Below are 26,662 nucleotides of genomic sequence, written 5' to 3'. Positions count from 1 at the left end.
TCTGGAAAGAGCACAGTTCAGATCACTGGCGAGAACATGTCGGCTGCTACAGACCAGGAGACAGGAGGGAAGGTGGTAGGAGGGCACAAAGGGCAAAAAAGTGAGGTGCACACTCCCAGACATTGTGCTAAAACAGAGGTTCGTTCTAAGACAAGGGTAGGTTATAAAGCAAAATAAGGGGAATCAGGGTGAGAGAAAGGCCAAAGCAGAGGAGAAAGCTTCACGAGAAAGGGAGTGATGTTGGATTAAGAACTGAGAATTGAGTAAAAGGTTTATTATTAGTGCAGTCAACACCATGGAACAGCACATATAACACAACCAGCAACCCGCAGAGACACTAGTGCAAAGGGGAGGGAAGCCTTAACTGAGCTTCCTGGCTCCGTCTGAGGGTAACGACAGGAGGGTATGGGCCTTGGTAAGGCAGGCAGGGGCAGAGGGGAGTGGAAGAAATGTAGTAACCAGACTAAGTATAGCAGCGTTTTCAAATTCCTGAGCACAATGTCCTGGAGCTGGAACATAGGACTGTTCCCTACTCCCTTCAAGCTGTATCCCTCCACCCCATTCCCAGTGGAGCATGACCCAACTCCCCAGACCCACAGCAAGCTGGCCTGGAATAAAACTCCAAAGAGAGAAGTAGCTGTTATATGGCCATATCTCTTCAACCCCACTCACACCTGCCTATTAAAATAATCACACCCTCTATCCCTCCCCTTCTCTTATTCTACCAGCCACCCTAAACATCAAGGAATGCCCAGGTAGCCGAAAATGGAGCTGAAGTCCTTAGAGGGCATGCGTGAGACCAGAGCACAGCCTGTACTCAGAGACACAGAGACATCACGTCTCTCCCATCTTGCCTGGTGAAGCTTAGAATCCAAGTCTGGATCTCCAAGGAAACCGAGGGTTGGGGGGTGGAAATGTCTTCAAAATTAACACTCTATAAATACAGAGTTTTACAAGAAGACCCGTGGAAGGGCTGGGAGCAAAGTTCTCCAGAGGGCACAGGCATGGATATTGGGCTGTCGCATCCATCACTGGAATAGAGGAAGCGCCTCATCTCAGATGGGGTGATGGAGGGTTGGGGCAGACATAGGTTCAGCCGAGGACTCCCTTGGCCCTTCCTATATTAAAGCCAACGGTTGTGCTGAAAAGGAAAAATATAAAACAGATCCCCCATCCCTGTCCCACCCTATCCAGAATCCCCACAATAGGAACATCAAAAAGAAAGTTTTGAGCTTTGTTAATTTTTTTTTTCTTTTTCCTTTCTTAAAAAAAAAAAAGTAAATAAATTAGATTGCCAACAATGTGGCTGGGCTGGAAAAGTGGGGTAGCCATAACCAGGCCATTCTAAAAAAAAAAAAAGTGGGAGGGGGGAAGGAAATACAAACAATGGCCAAAGGAAATTATCAAAATAACTAGTTACAATCACAGGGTTGGAGAGGGGTCTATGGAACTATTATGGCCCAAGCCAGAGGCAGTGCCTACCTGATATCAGCAAAAGCCAGAGAGCTGCTTCTTGCTGAGCACATCCACCCCAACAGACTAATCCCCTACCCCCAACCCTGTCATTCCCTAACTAAGAGAAAATGTTGGAAAGCAGAACTCATCTGGAAAATTCCGGCATCCCAGCCTGCACACCTGCAGAAGCAGCAGGAACCTGCACCCAGAAGGTGGGCTGGACAGGGTATTGCTTGGCACAGAGGTCCTGTCTTCCCCTAAGGGCCATCAGTTCCCCTCAGGGCCAGTTCCTGGCCTCACTGCTTATTTCTAGGGTTTTGATCCCACCCTTACCATTTCTTCAGGATGTCTGCTCCCCAGAGCTGCCCTCGCATGCTGTTTAGTGTCAACAGGCCTGCCCGCCCTGATTCCCTGGTTTTGGAGGAGGGGGAATGATCAGATAGTCCTCACTCCGCCCTGATCCTCTAGAGAAAATGAATTCTTTGTGCTTTCTAAAAATATCTAGAACCAGGGACCCTAGGCAGGAAAACAGATATAGAGGTGGGGACTTTTCCCAAACTGACTGAAAATTTACAGACATCTTAGGGGAAGAAATTAGGCAAAAGGAAGGAATCTGGGTTTCCCACCTGAAAGGCTGAGCAAAGTGCCCTGGGCCCTTCAGTGCCAGAAGTGTAGGGAAACGTGCGGCCCACGTGTAGGCCACAGTACTGTGGATAGTAGGGAGGACTCAGAAGCCAGCTGCTGGAGTGATGGGTTTTCTGGTCGCCATCTCTTCCTGCTAGCCCGTCGAGAGCTCCTATATCTCTTCCACGCCATGCGCAAAGATCATGACAAGCCCCGGCTCCTGCACCATGTCATCGCCCATGTGCTGGTTCTCACAGGCCATCACGACCACAGCCTGCTTGCCAGGGATGCGCTTGGCCACGTAGTTCTCATAGTAGCGCCGGTTCATCTGTCTTGTCTCTAGGGTGGCCAGACCCTGGGGCCAGCTCCGCTCGTGGGCATTTTCAATCAGCTCGTTGACGATAGAGGCAGGACAGCCACTCTCCACCAGGGAGCGCTTGATTACAGCCTGGAGTACAGCATCTGGGGTCGAGATCATCCCTCCCCAGCGGGTCACTCTTGCGGGCTGCAGGGAGTTCACCCACCTGTGTGGAGGGTGTGGGAGATGGTCACTCCAGCTCATCCCCCTTCTCTGCACTGGCTTTTTCTCCTAATAGGAATGACCACCTGCTCTGTGCTCGGCTCAACCCTGATCTTCCATCTTCCTTTTTCCATCACTGGTTCAGAAACTCCAAATCTCCCCCTACTTGGTCCCCTGTGAGTCACTACATGTCACTCACTCACCAGATTAAACTCTACAAGTGAAGAGTTTCCGTCATTTTTCTTAAAATCCCAATACTTAGGGGCACCTGGGTGGCTCAGTCGTTAAGCGTCTGCCTTCAGCTCAGGTCATGATCCCAGGGTCCTGGGATCAAGCCCCACATTGGGCTCCCTACTCCACAGGAAGCCTGCTTCTCTCTCTCCCACTCCCCTGCTTGTGTTCCCTCTCTCGCTGTGTCTCTCTGTCAAAAAAAACAAAAAAAAATCCCAATACTGAGCATATACAGTGCCTGGCACATACTAAGTGCTCAATAAATGTGTATTGGGGGCGCCTGGGTGGCTCAGTCGTTAAGCGTCTGACTTCGGCTCAGGTCATGATCCCAGAATCCTGGGATCGAGCCCTGCATCAGGCTCCCTGCTCGCCGGGAAGCCTGCTTCTCCCTCTCCCACTTCCCCTGCTTGTGTTCCTGTTCTCGCTCTCTCTCTGTCAAATAAATAAATAAAACCTTTAAAAAAAAACAAACAGGGGCGCCTGGGTGGCTCACTCGGTTAGGCGGCTGCCTTTGGCTCAGATCACGATCCCAGAGTCTTGGGATCGAGCCCCGCATTGGGCTCTCTGCTCAGTGGGGAGCCTGCTTCTCCCTCTCCCACTCCCCCTGCTTTTCCCTCACTCGCTGTCTCTCTGTCAAATAAATAAATAAAATCTTAAAACAAACAAACAAACAAACAATCGTGTATTGAATGGAGCAATGGTTCCTCTACACTGTGCCCCACACAGCACTGTTGGCACGACATATACTGATTCACACTTAGAATCTGGTCTGTGAATTGTACAGGACTCCAGCACTGAAAGGGATTTTCAACTTTGCTTGTTTATGCTTGTTTATGCTGCACTTTAGATCACTCTCATGGATTTGCACTCTCTTCTCTGGACTGTAAGCTACCTGACGACAGGGGCAATATCTCTTCCTTCGTGGCCCTCCTAGCACTCCACAGCCTTTAATACAGGGCTCTGTCTATGTGGGCACCCACTTAAGTCTGGATGAACTGCGTCCTTGTGTAAGCTTTCCCCTCCATCCACCCCAAAGAATAAGAGATCCTATAGTGGGGCTGAAAGTTATCCTCTTCTCTGTCCCTGTCCATCCCAACATCTGAAAAGCGGTGGCCCCAGCCCAGCCCTCTTATTACCCTCCTTCTGCCACTCCCCTGCTCCTCCTCCTCTCAGGACTCAGTGCCAGGACGTGGGGCAAGTGACTCCACGTCCCGAGTGACACTCACTCTAGGATCTCGTTGTATTCAATAGTCTCCTCCAGGTTCTGAAGGTTGGGGTTGACGCTGCGGATTGCACGCATGTATGCCTTTAGCAGCTGGATATCTCGCTTCTGTGGGCGTGAAGAAGAATCACAGATGATGGTTAGGGCAGACAACAAATGAAAGACAAAAGTTTGTCTTAGAATGAGGGCAACTGAGGCATCTGAGGAACACCCAGACCTGTAAGCTTCACAAAGATGGGGATGTGACTGTCTCATTCGCAGCTATATCCCTAGTGCTTAGCAGAGTACCCCCTTAGAGGAGGCAGTTAATAAATGTTACGTGAACGAATGACATTGATGTGATGAAGGAAAGGGAGAAGAGCTCCAATCTGATTCCCTACCAAAGCCACAGGCAGAGTATCTACTCACCCAGCCGTGTGCACGCGCAGGACCGTGCGCGTGTGCACGCACACACACACACACACACACCCCTGCATGCTCACATTGGTGCTCCTCGCCCCCAGTTATCCGTATATATACACAGCGTATACACACACACACACACACACACACACACACACACGTGTGTAGTCACACAGTTACATATCTGTTCTACGCCCTTATCCGCACATTAGGGACAGGTTCTCTCCCGCGTTCGCCGGGGCCTACCTGCTCCGCCAGCTGGTGTTTGTGCTCAGCGGAGGTCTTCTCCAGCTCTGCGATGCGGGTCTGCTGCTGCTGCACCACGGAGCGCAGGTGCTTAATGCAGTTGTGGTTTGGCAGCTCATCTTTGGGCATCTCCAGGCTGCCACCCAGGGTGGGGAAAAAAGCAGAACAGAAGCATTCAATGGGACATGTGGGCAAAGGCAGAAAATTGCTGAGACGGCCTTCTCCTAGCCCAGATTTCGAATATTCGGGCCTCCCTCTTATTTATTCCCTTCACTTCCTTCCCCCTAGCTACCCCTTTCCCCCTGTACTCCTTTGCTCTCTACTTTCTCTGGGCCTCCTTCCCTTTCTAAGACAGTGTTTTATCTACCACATGAGTCTCCTTTCCTCCTACAGATTCTGCCTGTGCACTCATTCCTTCTGAGAAGCCCTAGATTCACAGCCCTAGCGAGCAGTATTTAATCAAATACTTCACACCCCAAAGAAAGAAAAAAAAAAAAACAGGGCAAGAGGAAATATGAGAAGCTTAGAAATCAGACCAGTTAATCTGATAAAGAGAAAGGAGTACCGGGCTGACAGGGAAGAATAAAGGAAACCAGTCCGTAGTATTAGCACACAGACTGGGAATTGTTGCCTCCTCTCTTTTATTAAAGCAAGAGCGAAAAGCATCATGGAAGTGGGGTCTCGGGACAGGGAGACAGGGAGGCCAATGACACTCCTGCGTACATTCCAAGGAGACCTCCTGAGCTGGTAAGCAGGGGATCCGGAGACGCAGGAGTGGGGATGGGGAGTGTGGGCAGCGTGTGGGGTGGGTCACAAACTGGAAGGCCCTCATCTGTGCGGGGCAGAAGAAGGGAAGCAATCTCACCCGCAGCCCTGCTCACAGGTCACAGGTCGTTTGGGGTTGTGTTCGCAGTCGCTGAGGTGAGACATGAGGTTGTCAAGCCGGACAACAGCACTACAGCCAAACACAGCGTTGTCGCAGGCGATCTGCAGCTTTGACAACATGTTCCGCATGATCCGAGGTACTGGGCGCAGGTGAGCGACCGTCACAACGCTACGGTCCACCGGACACGTCTGCTGCTGAGAGAACCACTGGGTGATGCAGGCGTTGCAGAAAGCATGCTCACAATGAGGTGCCTAGAAGGAAAAGCAGGGCAAAGGGGGCACAAGAGAATTAGCAGGAGCTAAGAGCCTGAATACGATAACTCCGCAAAGCCACTCAAGCCTCCGAGCAGCTTCCAGGACCAGAGGTCCCTGAGGTCACAGCTAAGTACAGATGCGCCACGGGCGAGGCATGGTGCAGGGACAGGCTTCAGATGGATTTCCTGTGCTCAGGATTCCAAATGGATTGTGACATAAGATAAACAAGTAAAAAGTTACATAACAGGGGCGCCTGGGTGGCTCAGTCATTAAGCGTCTGCCTCCGGCTCAGGTCATGATCTCAGTGTCCTGGGATCGAGTCCCACATCGGCTCCCTGCTCCACGGGAAGCCTGCTTCTCCCTCTCCCACTCCCCCTGCTTGTGTTCCCTCTCTCGCTGTGTCTCTCTCTGTCAAATAAATAAATAAATAAATAACCTTAAAAAAAAAAAGTTACATAACAGTAAGAGGTATAAATAATATTCCAGGACAATAGGAGAGATGACATAAGACAGCTGATTATTAATTGCCAACTGGACTGCATACACAATAAATGCCAAAGTCCAGAGGAGGACGAGATCTTTCTAGGCTAGGTCAGTCAGGGCAGGTATTTATGGAGAGGACAGAATTTGATACGGGTCTTGAAGGATGAGTACAGAGGACACAGGGAAGGGATTTACTGGCAAAAATGCAATGTAGAAAAGCAAAGCAAAACAAAACAAAAGCCTGGAACTCCTGGTGAGAGGATGAGTACTCTCTGTAGGGGCCCAAGTTCCTATCTTATGAGGGCTGACCTGAGGCATTGCCTGCATCCTAATGGCAAGGCCTATCCTCCAAAACAGAGCCAATTCCTCATAGAATCACATTCTTTTCAGTTTCATAAAGATCCTATTTCAGCTTCCTTCCCTGATAACTCAGATAATCTCTGAAGTGAATCCCTCAAAGTGAGAGGATTCCTGGGCTTCCGTGGAGACACCATCTGGCTTCTGGCATGGGACAAACAGTATACACTTAGTAGTTGATGCATAAATGGCATGCCATGTCCCAAACACTCTGCTAGGTGCTTAAGATACAAAAACAGGTTCTGTCTTCAAGATGCTCACAGATACCAAAGACTGGAAACACAGAAAGGCCTCGTAAAGGAAGAAGTCATTTTCAGGGCGCCTGGGTGGCTCAGTTGGTTAAGCGTCTGCCTTCGGCTCAGGTCATGATCCCAGGGTCCAGGGATCGAGCCCCATGTAGGGCTCTCTGCTCAGCGAGGAGCCTGCTTCTCCCTCTCCCTCTGCCTGCCGCCCTTCCTTGCGCACTCTCTCTCTCTCCGTCAAATAAATAAATAAAATCTTAAAAAAAAAAAAAAGTCATTCTCAATGTCACTAATTCAACTGTCAGTAGATTTTTATTTTTCACTCAAAGACATATTTGAGTCTTTTCAAAATCTTTACAGATCTCAGAAAAAAAAAAAAAGCCTAAATTTGTCCACTTTTCCCCATCTGTCCTGCCATGAACCCAGGTCAAGCTATCATCTCTCACCTACATTATTTAGTACATCTTCCACCTGGCCTCCCTACTTCTACCCCACCCCTTTATAATTCAGTCTACCTTCATCAGCCAGAGTGATCACTTCAAAATGAAAACTAGATCTTATCACTCCCCTGCCTCAAACTTTACAATGGCTTCCCACTGTACTTAAAATAAATCCAAACTCCTACTCAGGACCTATAAAATTATGCTGGATCTGGCCCTGTGCCTCTGACCTCTCCTCACCTCACACCACGCTCCCAGCACTGTGTTCAGGCTAGTCTGACCTCCTTTCTGTTCTTTGTTTACATCCAGCTCACTCCTGCTTTGGGAGCTTCACTTTTGAGGCTTCTCTTTGCCTGAAATGCTCTTCTGCTCAATCTCAGCATGAACGTCCCCATATTACTCAGATCTCATCCCAACTGTCACCTCTCTCATGACCATCCCATCCAATCCTGCCACCCCTGCAAAAATATACAGAATGTGCTATGTTCTGTGTAAGAAAAGTTGGACAGGGCGCCTGGGTGGCTCAGTTGGTTAAGTGACTGCCTTTGGCTCAGGTCATGATCCTGGAGTCCCTGGATCGAGTCCCGCATCAGGCTCCCTGCTCGGCAAGGTGCCTGCTTCTCCCTCTGACCCTCCCCCCTCTCATGTGCTCTCTCTCTCTCATTCTCTCTGTCTCAAATAAATAAATAAAATCTTTAAAAAAAAAAAAAAAAGAAAAGTTGGACAAATAAACTACTACAAAGAGTTAACTATGGGGGCGGGTGGGTTACATGGGCTGGGACAAGGATGGAGTAAGAGTTCTCACTGTATGCCTTTTTAAATTTTTTTTTTTTTTTAAGATTTTTATTTATTTGTGAGAGAGAGAATGAGAGACAGAGAACATGAGAGGGAGGAGGGTCAGAGGGAGAAGCAGACTCCCTGCTGAGCAGGGAGCCTGATGTGGGACCCGATCCCGGGACTCCAGGATCATGACCTGAGCTGAAGGCAGTCACTTAACCAACTGAGCCACCCAGGCGCCCCTGTATGCCTTTTTATACTGTTTTGATTTCTGAACCATATGAATTTATTACCTATTCAAAACTTAAATATATATGTAGGGGGGCGCCTGGCTGGCTCAGTCGGAGGAGTGTGCAACTCTATCTCAGGGTCGTGAGTTTGAGCCCCATATTGGGGTTAAGATTATTTAAAAAAAAAAAAAAAAAAAGATGTAGGGAAATCAGCATTCCTAACAGGTGCCTTCTACCCCTGGATATGTGTCTAGTAACCTGGCATCCTGAGGTCTGCCTGACCTGTTCCTCAGAAGGCGGAGGTAGGGGGTGGCTCCTGACTTGGACTGTCACGAACCCACATTGACTTCTCCACACGTGACTCCACACGTGACTCCACACCTCAAATGACAGTGCCAGGGGAAGGAAGGAACTGACACAGCCCATGACCTCTTGACACCACCAGGAGAGCTTGCTCCACACCCAGCCAATCTGCTTCTAATGGCAGGTGGCTGCAAAGGCCTGGATAGGGGTTAGGTCCAGGGCTAGCTGCCACTGGAATGCAGTCTGATTTTCAGTCAGCTCAGGCATCTGCGCTCCTTTGGGTGGGTGAAAACTGGAGTAAGAATAAACTCAAAGGATCAAGAGGAGTCCCTGGGAGTTGTATAAGCAGTGAGTAGGGGAAGGGCCATGAGACCTCACTGACTAGTGTCCTGGTTTGGAAAATGGGATTAGGTCAGCTAGCGAGGAGTGGCAGAGGATTAATTGGTATTTACAGAAGGTGAGCAATAAGAACCATGCAGGATGATGTCCATGAATACTGTTGCTAAGAATTCATCTCACTCATTATACTTACCTGTTAATCATGAGTTTCTCCTCATACTTGCCCCAGGAAGATACAACTGACTTTGGTCTGGCAAGGCTTGTAGAGAAATGACCTATTGAAGGTGGCAGCTTTCATATCAAAATGCAGAGTACAAGGCTGCATCAAAAATTGGGTTTTTCTAATAAATCCCAGGAAGAAAAGAGGACAATACATAGAGTCCCCACTCCTTGTTTGTTAGTTAGTAAGCAGGCTGAAAAGGCCTGCAGGCAGACCAGCTGATTAAGCGAAACATTACATCATCACAGAGAGAGAACTTATCAGGAAAGTCTAGAAGTTCAATCATAGCTAGGAAGATGGAACCTAGTCAGAGCCCCTGCAGAGGAAAGGAAGTTCCTGAACACTGTCAAAAGACAGAAAAAAGGTGACCATTTTATAGCAGAAAAATCTCAGCGCAACCCCAGAAGAAAATCTGAAGCACAGGACTTCTGTGGCATCCACCTCTAGACAGACTCTGGAAGGCCCTATTCCTTTTGCAGCCACCACTGCTTCTCTGCACCAAACCTCTCATCTGTGTACGTGTGGCGTCAAGGCGGTGGGGGAAGGGGAGCCAGAACACAGTGCCTTACATTGTCTATTAGCTCCACTGTCGTCTATGGCCCCCACCAAAACTGCCATCAGACCAACTCACCTGGACTGGCTCCTCCAAGACTCCACTGCAAATAGGACAGATAAGGTCTTCGTCAACATCCCCCTGGAAACGGGTTACATCATACCCCATGTCTCATCACTGAAACCCAGGTCCTGGAAGGAGCAAGGGGAAAAAAAAAAAAAAGCCCAGTTCAAAAGAAGCCACAAATATGTGCCAATCTGAACTCACTGCCAAGATCCATTCATTTGTTCAACAATTACTTATTGAGCACCTACTATGTGCCAGTTATTTGGGGGGAAAAATCTGACTCAAGAAACTTAATTCTAACAGGAGAAGATACTACATAAGCATACATTTAAAATATGAAATGGGGGGGCACCTGGGTGGCTCAGTCGTTAAGCATCCTGCCTTCAGCTCAGGTCATGATCCCAGGGTCCTGGGATCGAGCCCTGCATTGGGCTCCCTGCTCAGCGGGAAGACTGCTTTTCCCTCTCCCTCTGCTGTTCTCTCTGCTTGTGTTCCCTCTCTCTGTCAAATAAATAAATAAAATCTTTAAAAAATAAAAAAATAAAAATAAAATAAAGCGTGAAATGGGGGCGCCTGGGTGGCTCAGTCGGTTAAGCACCTGCCTTCAGCTCAGGTCATGGTATCAGGGTCCTGGGATCAAGCCCCACGTTGGGCTCCCTGCCCAGTGGAGAGCCGGCTTCTCCCTCTTCCTCTGCCGCTCCCCCTGCTTGTGCTCTCTCACTCGCTTGCTCGCTCTCGCTCTATCTCAAATAAATAAATAAGATCTTTAAAAAATAAATAAAATAAGGGCGCCTGGGTGGCTCAGTTGGTTGAGCGACTGCCTTCGGCTCAGGTCATGATCCTGGAGTCCCAGGATCGAGTCCCGCATCGGGCTCCCTGCTCAGCGGGGAGTCTGCTTCTCCCTCTGACCCTCCTCCCTCTCGTGCTGTCTCTCATTCTCTCTCTCTCAAATAAATAAATAAAATCTTAACAGAATAAAAAAAATAAAAATAAAAAATAAAATAAAATATGAAATGATAAATGCCTTGACAGGGCATTATGAGGGCAAAAGATGTGGATACCTAACCCAGGCTGAGAGGAGAGGGTGATTTTGACAAGTTTTACAGGAGTAGGTGTCATCAACAGGACAAGCAAGTGTAGCTGGGTGTTGGGGATGGGGGCAGGGTAGGGCGTTATCTTTAGGGCTTTAGGCACATGAAACTGTACATTCAAAAGCCCAGAGGTAAGAGGACATATGATGGGTTCAGGGAGCTCTGAGTGGTTCAGAAAAAGGCTCCAAAGGAGGGAGTGTCTAGATACAAGGCTAGAGAGGCAAGCAAGGGTCAGGCCATGAGAAATCTTATGTAAGGAGTTTGGGCTTTACCCTGAAGGCTATGGGAAACCACTGAAAGACTTCAAAGGAATGATGCAATAAAAGTACTCTTCACTCTGTCAACAGGGGTGAGATTAGAGACAGGAAGAACATGAAGGCAGGAGAGAGAGAGTGATAGTCTGAACTTAGTGGTGGTGATGGGGATAAAGAAGGGAGGTTCAGGAGAGCAAGGACTCAAAGAGCAGTGAGGCTGCCATGCCTCCTCTTTGGACTTTCTAAGGGTCAAACCCAAAGAAGTCGCTGAACAGTGACTGAAACCCTCCTGTGGATTTCCAACTGGTGGGCTAACTGGATCGAGGATGGGCACCTAATACAAGGGCAGCCACGCAAGAGACCAGCCATCAACTGTGATGTCCTAGAAAAGATGAGCTAAGTCAGAGAGTTCTCAGGAATTTAGAATCATGGTGTCCGACTTAAAAGGGTAGAAAGAATGGGATGCAGAAAGACCTTGCTAGGTCAGTGCAAGCTAAAGTACAGCACTGGATTGAGTCAAAACTGATTGGATTCATCGGCTACTCTTCACTAGCTATGTGACCTTGGGCAGGCTACATAAACTTCCTAAGCCTGTTTATTTTTTTTTAAATAGATAAAATGGGTATAAATAAAAATAGAAGTGACTTTCAGAGTTATCCACAAAGAGATTATGTATATAAAACATTTAGGGGCGCCTGGATGGCTCAGTCAGTTGAGGGTCCGACTCGATTTCAGCTCAGGTCGTGGTCTTGGGGTCATGAGATCAAGCACTGTTTTGGGCTCCAAGCTCAGCAGGAAGTCTTCTCCTTCTCTCTCTCCCTTTGCCCCCACCCCCCGCACGTGTTCTAAAATATAGAAATAAATCGTAAAAAAACAAAACAAAACACACATTTAACAAAGTGCCTACTGGCCCATAGTAGGCACTCAACACATGATAGTAATCATTTATATGTATGTTTCATTTCTATTACTTGATTAAAAATTCCTTAAGAGCAGGGGCGCCTGGCTGGCTCAGTCAGTAGAGCATGCGACTCTTGATCTCAGGGTCATGAGTCTGAGCCCCACGTTGGGTGTAGAGATTACTTAAAATGAATAAATAAATTAAAACTTAAAAACAAACAAATAAAAATAAAAATTCCTTAAGAGCAGAAACTTAGGTTCTGCATCCAATGTAGCACCAAGCACACACAGTTCCTTACAAATCAATAAAACGTTTGGTGTGTTCAAATGCTGCTTTCAGCAGAAGCTTCCAGCAGTGAGGGCATAGTGGACATCTCCTACTTCACCTATCTAATATCCCATTTTCTGTAAATAGCACCAGTTTTCCTTTAGGAATCGTAGCCTGCTTCCTGTGGACATGTGACCCAACCCAGGACAGTGAGAGTGATGCCTGGCACTTCTATGGAGCTCCCAAGAGTGGCTCTTTCCCCTGGGGTTGCACAGCTGGTAGGATGAGGTGTTGAGATCATTTCTGCCATTAATGAGGAGAGCCTGCTTATAGAATGAAGCAAATAATAAAGAAAGCAGAGCTGAGAGACAATTCAGATGAGATCATTTGATCTCACAATCACATTTTGAACATCAGTTACATGAGCCAACAAATTCTCTATTATGTGTAGGCTAGTTTGAGCTGGGTTTTTTGTCTCTTTCAACTGAGAAAAATCCTGGGGCGCCTGGTTGGCTCAGTTGGTAGAGCATGCGACTGTTGATTTTGGGGTTGTGAGTTCGAGCCCCACAATGGGTGTGTAGATTACTTAAAGCTTATAAACAATCCCTCTGAAATTGTCACTGTAAACCACCTTGGCCAGACTATCGCCTATAAAATGGGGTGGGGAGGGGGGTACCTACCACGTATGTGTCTCCCCTCAAACCTCTTATCTGTTCCAAGACCAACATAATAGGAAAAAAAAATGGAAGCAAAGGATGTAATTCTCTTGAATCCATAAACAGTGATGGATTAGGGTGAGTACATGAACGGTGATATTGAAAACATGAAGACATGTAAAACCCAGAACTAAGGTCCCTGTGATTCTCCTTGTCACACCTCACTGAACTGAACAACGAGGATGGTAGTCAGAGAACAAGAGCAGCCCACAGTGTCTTTGTTCTGTGTAACGTAATTATTATTATTTTTTAAAGATTTTTATTTATTCATTTGTGAGAGAGAGAGCACAAGCAGGGGGCAAGGCGGAGGGAGAGGGAGAAGCAGACTCCCCGCTGAGCTGGGAGCCTGACATGGGGCTCGATCCCAGACCTGAGCAGAAGGCAGACACTTAGCCATCTGAGCCACCCAGGTGCCCCATGTGTACCTCAATTATAGAGAGCTGCAGTCCACCCCATGACACAGGTCATCCAGCAGCCACGCTACAGGGCTTATGCTCCTGTGTCTCTCATCCACGTGGCTCCAGTGGGAGTTGCCCCACTTTACTTAGACCTCACCCTAAGTGACAACGGATTGGGCAGAGGGTTATCCTATCCAGGTGGGGCCAAAGGATCCTATCCCTGAGAATTTATTTGAGCTGAACACCAAGAAAGTTAACTTGGTCTTTCTCTGGCTGTCATGTGGACTGAGAAGACAAAAATCTACAGATGGAAAGAAAAGCTTGGAAAAGACACAGTGAGAAAGGCTTAGATAAGAGCTGGAAAGAGTCCTGAGGCTTCAAGTGCCTGGTTTGTTCCCAAGGCCTTCCTGTCTTTAGTTTCTGTGAAACACCTTAGTATCCTCTTTTTGCTTACCCTACTTTGAGTTGGGTTTCTCTACTTTACAACCAAAAGAATCCTGGCTTCTACAATAGCAAAGAAATAGCATATTAATATCAGAAGTCGGGCAGGGAAGGATAAATTAAGAGCAATGTTTTCCTTTAATCCTAAAACCTCGTTTTTAAAAGTTTAGCCAAAAAACCATACTGTAAAACAATCTACATAGTATTCATTTACTAGACATTTACTGAGTAGTAGCTATACATCAATAAGCCTAATAAAACCTAGTCCCTGTGAGATTAAGTGATGAGGAGAAAAGAAAAGCACAAGGTAATAGAGGAACACAGAAGAGGGAGTTCTACCATCAAAAAGAATGAAATCTTGCCATTTGCAACGATGTGGATGGAAGGAGAGTGTATTATGCTAAGCAAAATAAGTCAATCAAAGAAAAACAATTATCATATGATTTCACTCACATGTGGACTTTAAGAAACCAAACAGATGAACATAGGGGAAGGGAAGGAAAAAGAAAATAAGATAAAAACAGAGGGGGAGGCAAACCATAAGTGACTCTTAACTATAGAAAACAAACTGAAGGTTGCTGGAGGGAAGGCAGGTGGGAGGATGGGCTAACTGGGTGATGGGTATTAAGGAGGGCACTTGATGTGATGAGCACTGGGTGTTATGTGTAAGTGATGAATCACTAAATTGTACTCCGGAAACCAATACTATACTGTATGTTAACTAACTTGAATTTGAATTAAAAAAAGGAGGGGAGAGCGCCTGGGTGGCTCAGTTGGTTAGGCGACTGGCTCAGGTCATGATCCTGGAGTCCCAGGATTGACTCCTGCATTGGGCTCCCTGCTCGGCAGGGAGCCTGCTTCTCCTTCTGACCCTCCCCCCTCTCGTGCTGTCTCTCTCTCAAATTAATAAAATCTTAAAACAAAAAAGAGGGAGATCTAAATCAGACTGGGGATGGTCAGAAAGGCTTCTCGGAAATGGCTCTCACAATATGTTTACAAGGGTTCACAGCTACAGCACTATAGTCATTTGGGCTAGAAAGTTCCTTGCTGTAGGGGGCCAGCCTGCGCACTGAAGAATGTTGAGCAGCATCCCTGGCCTCCACCCACTAGAAGCTGGTAGTAGTCCTCCAGTTTTGACACCCAAAATGTCTTCAGACATTGGCATATATCCTCTGGGGGACAAAAATCACCCCTGGTTGAGAACCACTGTGTTAAAAAATGAGGAGTTAGCATAATGGAGCAGGGCATGGGTCTTCTAGGGTAGATAAAATAGCATGAAGCAAGAAGCAAGAAGTCAGCTAAGGGTTTGTGCAGAGATATGCCAGAAGATGCACAGAGAGGCAGGCAGGAGCCAAGCACTGAAGGCCCTGGGACACTTCACCAGACTTGGAATTAACCTGAAAGCTATGGGAGGACCTAAAGGATCTCCTTTGTTGACATACACTTACACTTTTAATCTTTTCTTCTGGGCGCCTGGGTGGCTCAGTCGGTTAGCGGCTGCCTTCGGCTCAGGTCATGATCCCAGGGTGCTGGAATCGAGCCCGGCATCGGGCTCCCTGCTCACTGGGGAGTCGGCTTCGCCCTCTCCCGCTGCCCCTCCCTGCTGCTTGTGCTCTCTCACTCTCTCTCAAATAAATAAACAAAATCTTTAAAAAAAAAAAAACTTTTATTTTGACAATTTCAGACTTTCAGAAAAGTTCCACAAATAGTAAAAAGATCCCATATGCCCTTCATCTAGATTCCCTAAATGTTAACATTTTACCACATTTTTTATAATCCCTCTCTATATACATGACCAGATAAAAATTTTCTGAACTGCTTAAGAATAAATTATATACTGGATGCCTTTATCCCTAAATAACTTTATTGTGTGTTTCCTAAAAAGAGTATTCTCTGGGGCGCCTGGGTGGCTCAGTTAAGCGTCTGCCTTTGGCTCCGGTCCTGATTCCAGAGTCCTGGATCGAGCCCCATATCGGGCTCCTTGCTTAGTGGGGAGCCTGCTTCTCCCTCTGCTGCTCCCCCTGCTTGTGCTCGCTCTCTCCCCCCGCCCTCTCTGTCAAATAAATAAAATCTTTAAAAAAAATTTTTCTTATATAACAATAGTAAAATTATAGAAATCAGGATATTAACGTTGACATAATACTATTATTTACAAACCCTCTTCCAATTTTGCCACTTGTCCCAATAATCTCCTTTAACAAAAGAACATCCAAGACTATGTGCTGCACTGAGTTGCCAAGCTTCTTTAAACTTTTATTTTATTTTTTTTAAGATTTTATTTTATTTATTTGAGAGAGAGAGAATGAGAGACAGAGAGCATGAGAGGGAGGAGGGTCAGAGGGAGAAGCAGACTCCCTGCCGGGCAGGGAGCCCAATGCAGGACTCGATCCCGGGACTCCAGGATCATGACCTGAGCCGAAGGCAGTCGCTTAACCAACTGAGCCACCCAGGCGCCCTAAACTTTTATGTTTTAAGATTTTTTTTATTTGAGAGAGAGAGAGCGCGTGCAAGCAGGGGAGAGGGGCAGAGGGAGAGAATCTCAAACAGACTCCCCGCTGAGCATGGAATCCCAAGCAGGGCTCAATCTCATGACCCTGACCCTGGGATCATGACCTGAGGCGAAATCAAGAGTCGGACACTCAACCGATTGAGCCACCCAGGTGCCCCTTTAAAGTCTTTTAATCTGAAAAAATTACTAATGCTTTTGGGTCTTTCATGACCTTGATTTTTCTTTTTTCTTTATTATGTTTTAAAGATTTATCTATTTGACAGAAAGAGAGAGAGCACAAGCAAAGGGAGAAGCAGGCTCCCCACTAAGCCCGACAAAGGGCTGGATCCCAGGACCCTAGGATCATAACCTGAGCCAAAAGCGGAGGCTCAACCTAGTAAGCCACCCAGGCGAGGCACCCTACCTTGATATATATTTTTTTAAAGATTTTATTTATTTATTTATTAGAGAGTGAGCGAGAAAACAGCATGAGAGGGAAGAGAGTCAGAGGGAGAAGCAGGCTCCCCGCTGAGCCGGGAGCTCGATGTGGGACTCGATCCCAGGACTCCGGGATCATGACCTGAGCCGAAGGCAGACGCTTAACCAACTGAGCCACCCAGGCGCCCCCCACCTTGATATTTTTTAAGAATACAGGCCAGTATAATGAGAAGGTCTCTCAGTGTGGGTTTGCCTGATGTTTCCTCCTGATTAAATTCAGGTTTCAGGGCGCCTGGGTGGCTCAGTTGGTTAAGCAACTGCCTTCAGCTCAGGTCATGATCCTGGAGTCCCAGAATCGAGTCCCACATCGGGCTCCCTGCTCAGCAGGGAGTCTGCTTCTCCCTCTGACCCTCCCCCCTCATGTGCTCTCTCTCAAATAAATAAAATCTTTAAAAATAAATAAATAAATTCAGGTTTCAATATGGGCAAAAATGCCATGGAAGTAATACAGTATTCTTAATATATCACATTAGGAGCACATGTTGATTTGCACCTTTCCTGGCGACACTAACTCTGATCCTTTGGTTAAGTGCTGCTGGTAAGGTTTCTCTACTGTAGAGTTACTATTTTATTCCTTTGTAATTAATAAGAATCTTGTGAGGAGATTCTTTGAATCCTGAAGGATTAAGAAATTGACACGATCAGTTTTCTGTTTTAGTCAGATAATTCTGGCAGCTGTGTAGAAAAAGTAGGGGGATAGGGAAGATAAGAGAAAGTGAGACCTTTTTAGGACGTTATTGTAAAAATTCAGATCAAAAAAGTATAAAGGCATTTCAAATCAAGGCATTTAGGAGAAACAATCCAGGGGCGCCTGGGTGGCTCAGTCGTTAAGCGTCTGCCTTCAGCTCAGGTCATGATCCCAGGTCCTGGGATCGAGCCCACATCGGGCTCCCTGCTCGGCGGGAAGCCTGCTTCTCCCTCTCCCACTCCCCCTGCTGTGTTCCCTATCTCGCTGTCTCTCTCTGTCAAATAAATAAAAATCTTAAAAAAAAAAAAAAAAAAGAATAAAAACAGAAAATGAGTGGGGGTGGGGGGCGTCTGGGTGGCTCAGTGGGTTGAGCGCCTGCCTTCGGCTCAGGTCACGATCCCAGGGTCCTGAGATCAAGTTCCACATTGGGCTCCCTGCTCAGCAGGGAGTCTGCTTCTCCCTCTCTCCTACTTGTGTTCTCTCTCTCTCTCAAATAAGTAAAATCTTAAAAAAAAAAAAAAAAGAAAGAAAATGAAGGTGGGTCTGAAGAATACAGAACCCTGGGCAGCACTGATTCTTTGCTTTCTTTTTTGTTTTTATTTTTTTTAAAGATTATTTATTTGAGGGCGCCTGGGTGGCTCAGTTGGTTAAGCGACTGCCTTCGGCTCAGGTCATGATCCTGGAGTCCCGGGATCGAGTCCCGCATCAGGCTCCCTGCTCAGCGGGGGGTCTGCTTCTCCCTCTGACCCTCTTCCCTCCCGTGCTCTCTGTCTCTCATTCTCTCTCTCTAAAATAAATAAAATCTTAAAAAAAAAAAAAAAGATTATTTATTTGAGAAAGAGAGAGGACAAGCAGGGGGAGAGGCAGAGGGAAAGGGAGAAGCAGGCTCCCCACTGAGCAAAGATCCCGAAGTGGGGCTCGATCTCAGGGCCCTGGGATCATGACCCGAGCCGAAGGCAGATGCTTAACCAGCTGAGCCACCTTCGCTTTATTTCTTAGCCTTCCTTTTTTCACAAGTAATATATGACTATATTCTCATTTTAAAAGACTTGGAGAATATAATTATTAGGCTTTCTTCTCACTTTCCTCTCCCACATCCATTGCTTGGTGTACACTCATTCTTTCAATTCACCTTCTTTGCTGTACATAGATTCATGTATGGATAAGACAGACAAGGTCACTGCTCTCATGTAGTTTATATTCTAGTGGTAAAAATTTCCAGGGGCACCTGGCTAGCTCAATCGGTGGAGCATGTGACTCTTGATCTTGGGGTTTTGAGTTTGAGCTCCATGTTGGGTGTAGAGATTACTTAAAAAAAATCTTTAAAAAAAAAAATTTCCAGGGGTGCCTGGGTGGCTCAGTCATTAAGCATCTGCCATCGGCTTAGGTCATGATCCCAGGGTCCTAGGATCGAACCCCCGTATCGGACTCCCTGTTCAGCGGGGAGTCTGCTTCTCCGTCTCCTACTCCCCCTACTTGTGTTCCCTCTCTCGCTGTCTCTCTCTCTGTCAAATAAATAAACAAAATCTTTAAAAAAAAATTTTTTTTTCCAGGGGCACCTGGGTGCCACAGTTGGTTAAGTGTCCAACTCTTAGTTTGGGCTCAGGTCCTGATCTCAGGGTCTTGGGATGGAGACCCACATCAGGCTCTGCACTCAGCTAAGTCTGCTTGAGATTCTCTCTCCCTCTCCCTCTCTCACTCATGCTCTCTCTAAGAATAAATAAATCTTAAAAAAAAATTTCCAATCTACCAGTCTAAACCTTGACTACAGTGTATTTTGCCATTTGCCTCAGGACTTTAGTTTGCCAGGTTGCCATTTCTCCCCCTGAAACAAATCATGTTGCAATTAACATCCTGGTAACATGATTTTTTTTGGAACACAAGATCAAATCTCTCTCCTAGGACAGATACCTAGAGGAACTGCTGGGTTTAATGGTGTGCCTACTATTTATTTTTCTAGATAATATACTTCTATACTATTCTCTGGAAAGGCATTTTCAATTTAGACACCACCAAAAGTGCTTGAGAATACTTTAACAATGACATTTAAAAGGAAAGGAAAAAAAAAAGAGCCTGCCCAAAAAAAGACTGAGAGGGGCCGGAGTTGCTCAGTAGATTAAGCACCTGACTTTGGCTCAGGTCTTGATCTCCTGGTCCTGGGATCAAGCTGGCTTCCCCTCTCTGCTCAGCAGGGAGTCTGCTTGTCCCTCCACTCCCCCCTCCCACTGCTCACCTGCTTGTGCTCTCTTTCCACCTGTGCGTGCTCTCTTTCTCATATAAATAAATGGGTAGTGTCTTAAAAAAAAAAAAAAAAGACTGAGAAAGATTGATCAGAGATGAGAGAAAATCCTGGACAGAAGAGGCTCATAAAAGTCAAGGGAGTTGGAGGAAGGGGACTTTTTGTTTAATGAGTACAGAGTTTCAGTTTTGTAAGATAAAAAAGTTCTGGAGATGTTTCACAACCATGTGAACATACTTAACATTCTGAACTGTACATTCAAAAATGGTTAAGATGGCAAATGTTATGTTACGTGTTTTTACCACAATAAAAAAGTCAAGGAAGTGGAATGCTTGGAGGAGGGAAGGGAAGTGTCAAAAGCTGCCAACAGTCAAGTCTGATAAAAAAACACAAAAATGGCCAGGATGTGGGACCGGATACCAGGGCAGAGCGCGGCTGCCTGCAGCTGGGAGGCGCCCTGAAGAGCAGCTGTGGTGGAGCATGGAAGTGGACCCAGACCGCAGTGGTCCCAAGTGAACGCGATGGGAGGCAGAGGGGCAGGGATGCAGAGAACTCTGTCCAAAGCTTGATTTCAAAGGAAGGGAAAGAGAACTACCCTGAGGAGGACAGGAGGTTGAGGAAGTGGGTTGTGTGGGCGTAGTTTCCTTCCAATGAGAAATGCCTCAGGATGTTGATGTACAGAGACGAAAGGGCTAGTGAAGGGGGAGAGGTAAAGACAGGAGAGAATATGGTCACTGAGGAAGCACTAGGCAGGAGATCTGGAATGATGTTAAACAGGAAGAGGGACACCTCTGAAGCAGGAAGGAAGAATGGTACTAAAAGCAGTCCAGATAGGTTTTCAAAAACCATGTCAGTAAACCTTAAAAAAAAAAAAAAAAAAAATCAGATGATCCCTTACTCATTTACATGACCAGGAAAGTATATAGTTGAGTGATTATGGTAATGTAAGCCCATTTGATGGAATAATGTATCTATTTGAAGTGATGCCTATGAGGAATATGCAATAGAACAATGAAAAGTGAAAATAGAAGGACACAAAATTGAATACTGAGCTGTTTAAGAACATCATATATTTATAAATAATCCATACATAAAGAGACCAGAAAGAATGACCAAAATGTTACCAGTGGTTTTATTTAGGTGTAGGATAGGATGGTTTTTTTCTACTTTTAGTTACCAAAAACTTTAGTAGGTACACATTTTTTTAGAAGTCGTAATTCAATTTTAAACAGTCTTCCACATTATGAAAAAAAACATATACTTCTTAAATTTAGAAATTACTCGAGAATAAAAAATACAGGAATGCTTTTACTTTGGAGGTACAGTAATAAAAGATGACAGAATTTGATCATACCTGGAAGTGTCTCCCATGGACCTGGTTTCTTAATCTTATGGCTTATGTTTGCCTTTAGAGTAAGAATGGACTATAAGAGACCATGTGGTTTAACACCGAGGGCAGGAGAGGATTCTCCACAGCACCCCATAGTCAGTCACCCTGCGCTGAGACACTCCTGGGAAAGGTCAAGGGTGCAGCAAGAGCACAGATGAGAAATACCGCCCAGACTCATTTCTCTCACAGCATTCTAGAATGCCCTTGTCCCTCTAAAACAGGGTACCCAGAGCTCTACATGCAGACTGACCAATATGGACACAGTGAAACTATTACCACCTTTCCTCTCTACTTCAAGTAATGCAACCTAAGACTGGTTCGTCTGTTCTGGATGATAGCTACTGCCACTCCTGTAGAGCAGACCCACACACGGGGTTGGGAGAAAGAGGTGGGGAAGAGAAAAAGTCAAGAAGAGGAGCTATCTGAGGTGGCTTCTATAGGATAGCAAAAATATCCCCAAATATCCTAATTAATTTGTTCAACTGTTGACTTTACAATTTCTACCTCAATTAAATAATTATAATTTGATATCTCTACAATAGCTAGAACATTCATCAGAAGGGGAAAAAAAAAAAAAAAAAAAGGCATTGCTGCCTTTAACACACCAGGTATGAGAAGACTGCCCTGTTAAGAGAAAAAAACTAAGGTACACACAGTATACGTAAAGTATGCCACCATGAGTGACAAAACCAACATGTATGTATTATATGCTTATGTATGCATGGAACTCCCCAGGACACATAAGAAATTGCCAACAGTGCTTGCTGCTGAGGAGGGGTAACTAAGGAACAGGAATAGGAGGATCTATTTTAATTTCCTGAATTATCTCTTTGAACCTTTGTAAAAGATTTTCTTGGGGGGCCTGGCTGGCTCAGCTGGAAGAACGGGAAACTCTGGAACTCGGGGTCATGAGTTCAAGCCCCACGCTGAGTGTAGAGATTACTTAAATAAATAAACTTTAAAAAAAAAATTTCTTGTGTATGTGTGTATATCTAATACTCAAATAAAGAAATAAGTCTGTAACTATCCTAATTTATGAAAGTAAAGTATTAAGGTTAAAACATGTCCAAAACGTTCACTAAATGGGTCATACACCATACATGTCTTACATCATACATGACATACACACATAACCTGTAATATTCTTTTTTTTTTTTTTTAAGATTTTATTTATTTATTTGACAGAGAGCACACACAAGCAGGGGGAGCAGCAGAGGCAGAGGGAGAAACAGACTCCCTGCTGAGCATGGAGCCTGATGTGGGGCTCGATCCCAGTGCCCTGGGATCATGACCTGAGCCGAAGGCAGACGCTTAACGACTGAGCCACCCAGGTGCCCCTAAGCTTTTATTTTTAAGTAATCTCTACACCCAGTGTGGGACTGGAACTCACAAACCCAAGATCAACAGTTGCTTGCTCCACCAACTGAGCCAGCCAGGCGCTCCTCCTTCTAGTACTTTTAACTTCACTCACAGTTTTGCTTTATTGTTTTTTTCCTACTTTTTCTATAATGGTCATGTTTTAGTTATACAATTAAATAATAATGAGGGCACCTGGGTGGCTCAGTTGGTTAAGCGACTCAGGTCATGAATCCTGGAGTTCCAGGATTGAGTCCCGCATCGGGCTCCCTGCTCAGCAGGAGTCTGCTTCTCCCTCTGACCCTCCCCCTTCTTGTGCTCTCTCTCTCTCATTCTCTCTCTCTCAAATAAATAAAATCTTAATAAATAAATAAATAAATAATGAAGTAAAAAATAATAATAATGAAGTCAACATTTACAGAGCATTTCTATATGCTAGGCACCATTCTAAGCATTTCTTGTATATTAACTCATCTAATTTTTACAACTCTTTAAGTTACTCTATGAGGTCAGTACTGTCATTATCCACATTTTACAGATGAGTAACAGATGCATAAAGGTTAAAAAGCTTGTCTAAAATCATACAGCTCTTAACCACCATGCTAAACTGCCTCTCAATTTGAAAAAATGCAAGTTGCAAAATGCATGTTGTACGAACACTATGGTTCCATTTTAATAAGAACAATTTTCTTTAAAGATTTATTTATTTGAGAGAGCGAGAGAGACCGTGTGCATGAGTGGGGGCGGGGGGTAGGGGGAGAGGGAGGAACAGACTCCCAGCTGAGCAGGGAGCCTGACATGGGGCTCGATCCCAGAACCCTGGGATCATGACCTGAGCTGAAGGCAGATGCTTAACTGACTGAGCAACCCAGACACCCAAGAACAATTTAAAAACTAAAAATTAGGGGTGCCTGGGGGCACCTGGGTGGCTCAGTTGGTTAGGCATCCGACTCTTGATTTTGGCTCAGGTCATGATTTCTGGGTCGTGGGATCGAGCCCTGCATCAGGCTCTGCACTCAGTGCAGAATCTGCTCATCCCCCACCCTCTGCTCCTCCCTCTCCCCCCCACCCGGGCTGAGTCTCTCTTTCTCAAATAAATAAAATCTTTTTTTTTTTTAAGATTTTATTTATTTATTTGAGAAAGAGAGAAAGAGCAAGCATGAGTGAGGGGCAGAGGGAGAGGGAGAAGCAGACTCCCCACTGAGCAAGGAGCCTGACATGGGGCTCAAGCCCAGGACCCTGGGATCATGACCTGAGCCGAAGGCAGACACTTAACCATCTGAGCCACTCAGGTGCCCTAAATAAATAAAATCTTTAAAAAAAAATTAGGGGTGCTTGGTTCAGAGATTACTTAAAAATAAAATCTTTAGGGGCGCCTGGGTGGCTCAGTCGTTAAGCGTCTGCCTTTGGCTAGGGTTGTAATCTCAGGGTCCTGGGATCGAGCCCCACGTCGGGCTCTCTGCTCCGCGGGAAGCCTGCTTCTCCCTCTCCCACTCCCCCTGCTTCTGTTCCCTCTCTCGCTGTGCCTCTGTCAAATAAATAAATAAAACCTTAAAAAAAAAAAAAAAGGAGGAATACAAATTGTGAAACTTATCTTAATGGGGTCTCAGATCTCATTTCCCAAAATAAATAGCAGAGAACTTGTCTCTGTTGGCAAAGGGATGGCCAGAGGGGGTGGGAAGCCACTAGTCAGGGTTAAGAACTGTAAGGTTCCCACCATAAAGTCAGCATTTACAAAACTACAGAGATGCTGGGCACTGTTCTTTCTAGTTTTTTGTTTGTTTGTTTGTTTATTGATTGATTGATTGTAATCTCTACACCCAGTGGGGGCCTCAAACTCACAACCCAGAGATCAAGAGTCACACACTCCAACCGAACCAGCCAGGCACCTTGGCATTGTTCTTTCTAAATCAAAACCCCCTTTATCAGATTAGAGATTCTCCTGTTTTATCCACTCTTATACAACTGCATTCTTTCAGGGGTACGGCCTCAAGAATTAAGGGGAAATTTAGATTTATATTCCGATGAGGGTATTCCCTATTTGTCATCTATGGGAAACAAATGTCATATACAACCTTGGAAGCCAGCTCTCTGGTCGGCCTTGTCCTACCCCTAGGCAGACCGCCAACCTGATGGGCTAGGCTCCTTGATTATTCCTTCGGCTCTCCGGGACTCTCAACACTGCCATGGGGCTGTCACAGGAGCAGGTTATCATTCCAAGGGGGATGCCTCACAAGAACTCAACTGCTCACTGCCCTGGGGGTAGAAGCTTTAATAAAACTGAAACCACAGGGACCTCAAGAGTCACAGCCAGTGACCATAACCACCAGAAGCACAGTTTCCTGGATATTCTCCTTGAGTTGTAGAACAGAAGAAAAAGGCCTTCGAAGGTTTCACTCAAATTGGGGAGCTGAACTAAAGTAGCACTGAGGTGTCCCTTCGGGCTGTTCTGCCAACTTCCCTGATTTGAACATCCCAAACCCAACCTGAAGATTGCATTTCCAGTCTTCTTTTCTGTAGGCCAGAACTCAACAAGGTAATTATGTTATTTTCTTTACTGTTACACTGGGGTCTCTCTCTATAGTTCTCATCACTATTATCATAAAATGCAAGAGCTTTCTCAGATCCTTTTCTACACCCTTTTAACTTGTTGTTGAAGTTGCTTTCTCTGGTCTACCCCTCGAGAGAGCCAGGAATTCAAAACAGACTGTAAAGGAACCTGAACATTTATCCTCCTTTTTATTCAGGGTTTCTTGAACCCATGTACAGATGTGCAAACCATGCACCTGGTCTCTCTCTCTCTTTTTTAAATTTTTAAATTTTAAAGATTTTATTTACTTGAGAGAGACAGTGAGAGAGAGAGAGTATGAGCGGGGGGAGGGGCAGAGGCAGAGGGAGAAGCAGACTCCCCACTGGGCAGGGAGCCTGATGCAGGGCTCAATCCTATAACCTGCTCCAATGTAAGGAAACAGGTGACTTCCAGGAATTTCAACATAGTGAAGAAATTAACTGGTGAAGGGTCTCACATTTCATTACAAATCTCCCAATGAAGGAATAGATATGGAAAAAAAGGAAACATAGTTGGGAATCCAGAAACTTGAGACCCAGTTCTAGCTCTATTACTGACGAAATGTGTGACCTTGGGCAAGTGACCTAACTGCTCTGGGCCTCAGTTCCCTTACCACACAAGAAATGAAGCATCTTGGACTACATACGTTCTGAGGTACTCCACAAATTGCAGGATTCTGAGATTCAGCATATAAAACAAAAATAGCTAAATTAGGGGGTAATTAGATTATAGAAGGTATCCTGGCTTTACCACTAACTGACCTGCTCTCTTTAGGCAACTCTCTTGACTTTTTAAGTGAAAGGAAGTGGTCTTGGGGCACCTGGGTGGGTGGCTCAGTCGGTTAAGCGTCTGCCTTTGGCTCAGGTCTGGGCCTGGGATCAAGCCCTGCATTGGGCTTCCAGCTCAGCAGGGAGCCTTCTCTCCCTCTCCCACTCCCCCTGCTTGTGCTTGCTCTCTCTGTTAAATAAATAAATAAAATCTTTAAAAAAAATAAAGAAAAGAAGTGGTCTTTTTATTTAAGCAGTAGAGTCCTTAGACTGAAGTCACTACTTCTCTTAGAAAAATAACTTCTGAGGAATTCAGTTTCCTCACTTATGAGATGAGGGGGTGGGATACAATGCCCCAAAGATTGTTTAATTCTAGAATGCTAGGATCCATGCTGGATTTACCACAGGGGATGGACGGATGGATGGATTTATTTATTTATTTATTTAGTAAGTAAGTAAGCAAGCAAGCAAGCAAGCTCTACACCCAGTGTGGGGCTTGAACTCATGACCCTGAGATCAAGAGCCTCTTGAAATCAAGAGTCACATGGTCTACTGACTGAGCCAGCCATGTGCCCCACCACAGGGAATTTTATTTTACTTTTTTAAAAAATTTTATTTATTTATTTGACAGAGACAGACATAGCGAGAGAGGGAACACAAGCAGAGGGAGAGGGAGAGGGAGAAGCAGGCTTCCCACCGAGCAGGGAGCCTGACGTGGGGCTTGATCCCAGGACCCTAGGATCATGACC

General features: G+C 45.7%; 1 protein-coding gene across 1 annotated transcript in view; it reads right to left on the bottom strand.

Moving 5' to 3' along the window:
* Nucleotides 1-247: 247 nt before the first annotated feature.
* Nucleotides 248-26,662, bottom strand: part of RNF41 (ring finger protein 41) — a 30,274-nt gene continuing 3,859 nt past the window's right edge. The window contains exons 3-7 of the mRNA XM_021687244.1: nucleotides 9,863-9,975; nucleotides 5,566-5,837; nucleotides 4,701-4,836; nucleotides 4,057-4,160; nucleotides 248-2,603 (exon numbers count right to left, since the gene is read on the bottom strand). Of these exons, the coding sequence (XP_021542919.1) occupies nucleotides 2,252-2,603; nucleotides 4,057-4,160; nucleotides 4,701-4,836; nucleotides 5,566-5,837; nucleotides 9,863-9,952 (954 nt within the window). The 5' untranslated portion in view covers nucleotides 9,953-9,975 and the 3' untranslated portion in view covers nucleotides 248-2,251. The remainder of the gene's footprint in view (nucleotides 2,604-4,056; nucleotides 4,161-4,700; nucleotides 4,837-5,565; nucleotides 5,838-9,862; nucleotides 9,976-26,662) is intronic.

The sequence above is a fragment of the Neomonachus schauinslandi genome, chromosome 5 (genome assembly GCF_002201575.2).
Source record: "Neomonachus schauinslandi chromosome 5, ASM220157v2, whole genome shotgun sequence".
Lineage (NCBI taxonomy): Eukaryota > Metazoa > Chordata > Mammalia > Carnivora > Phocidae > Neomonachus > Neomonachus schauinslandi.
This window is presented reverse-complemented; position numbering and strand designations above follow the sequence as displayed.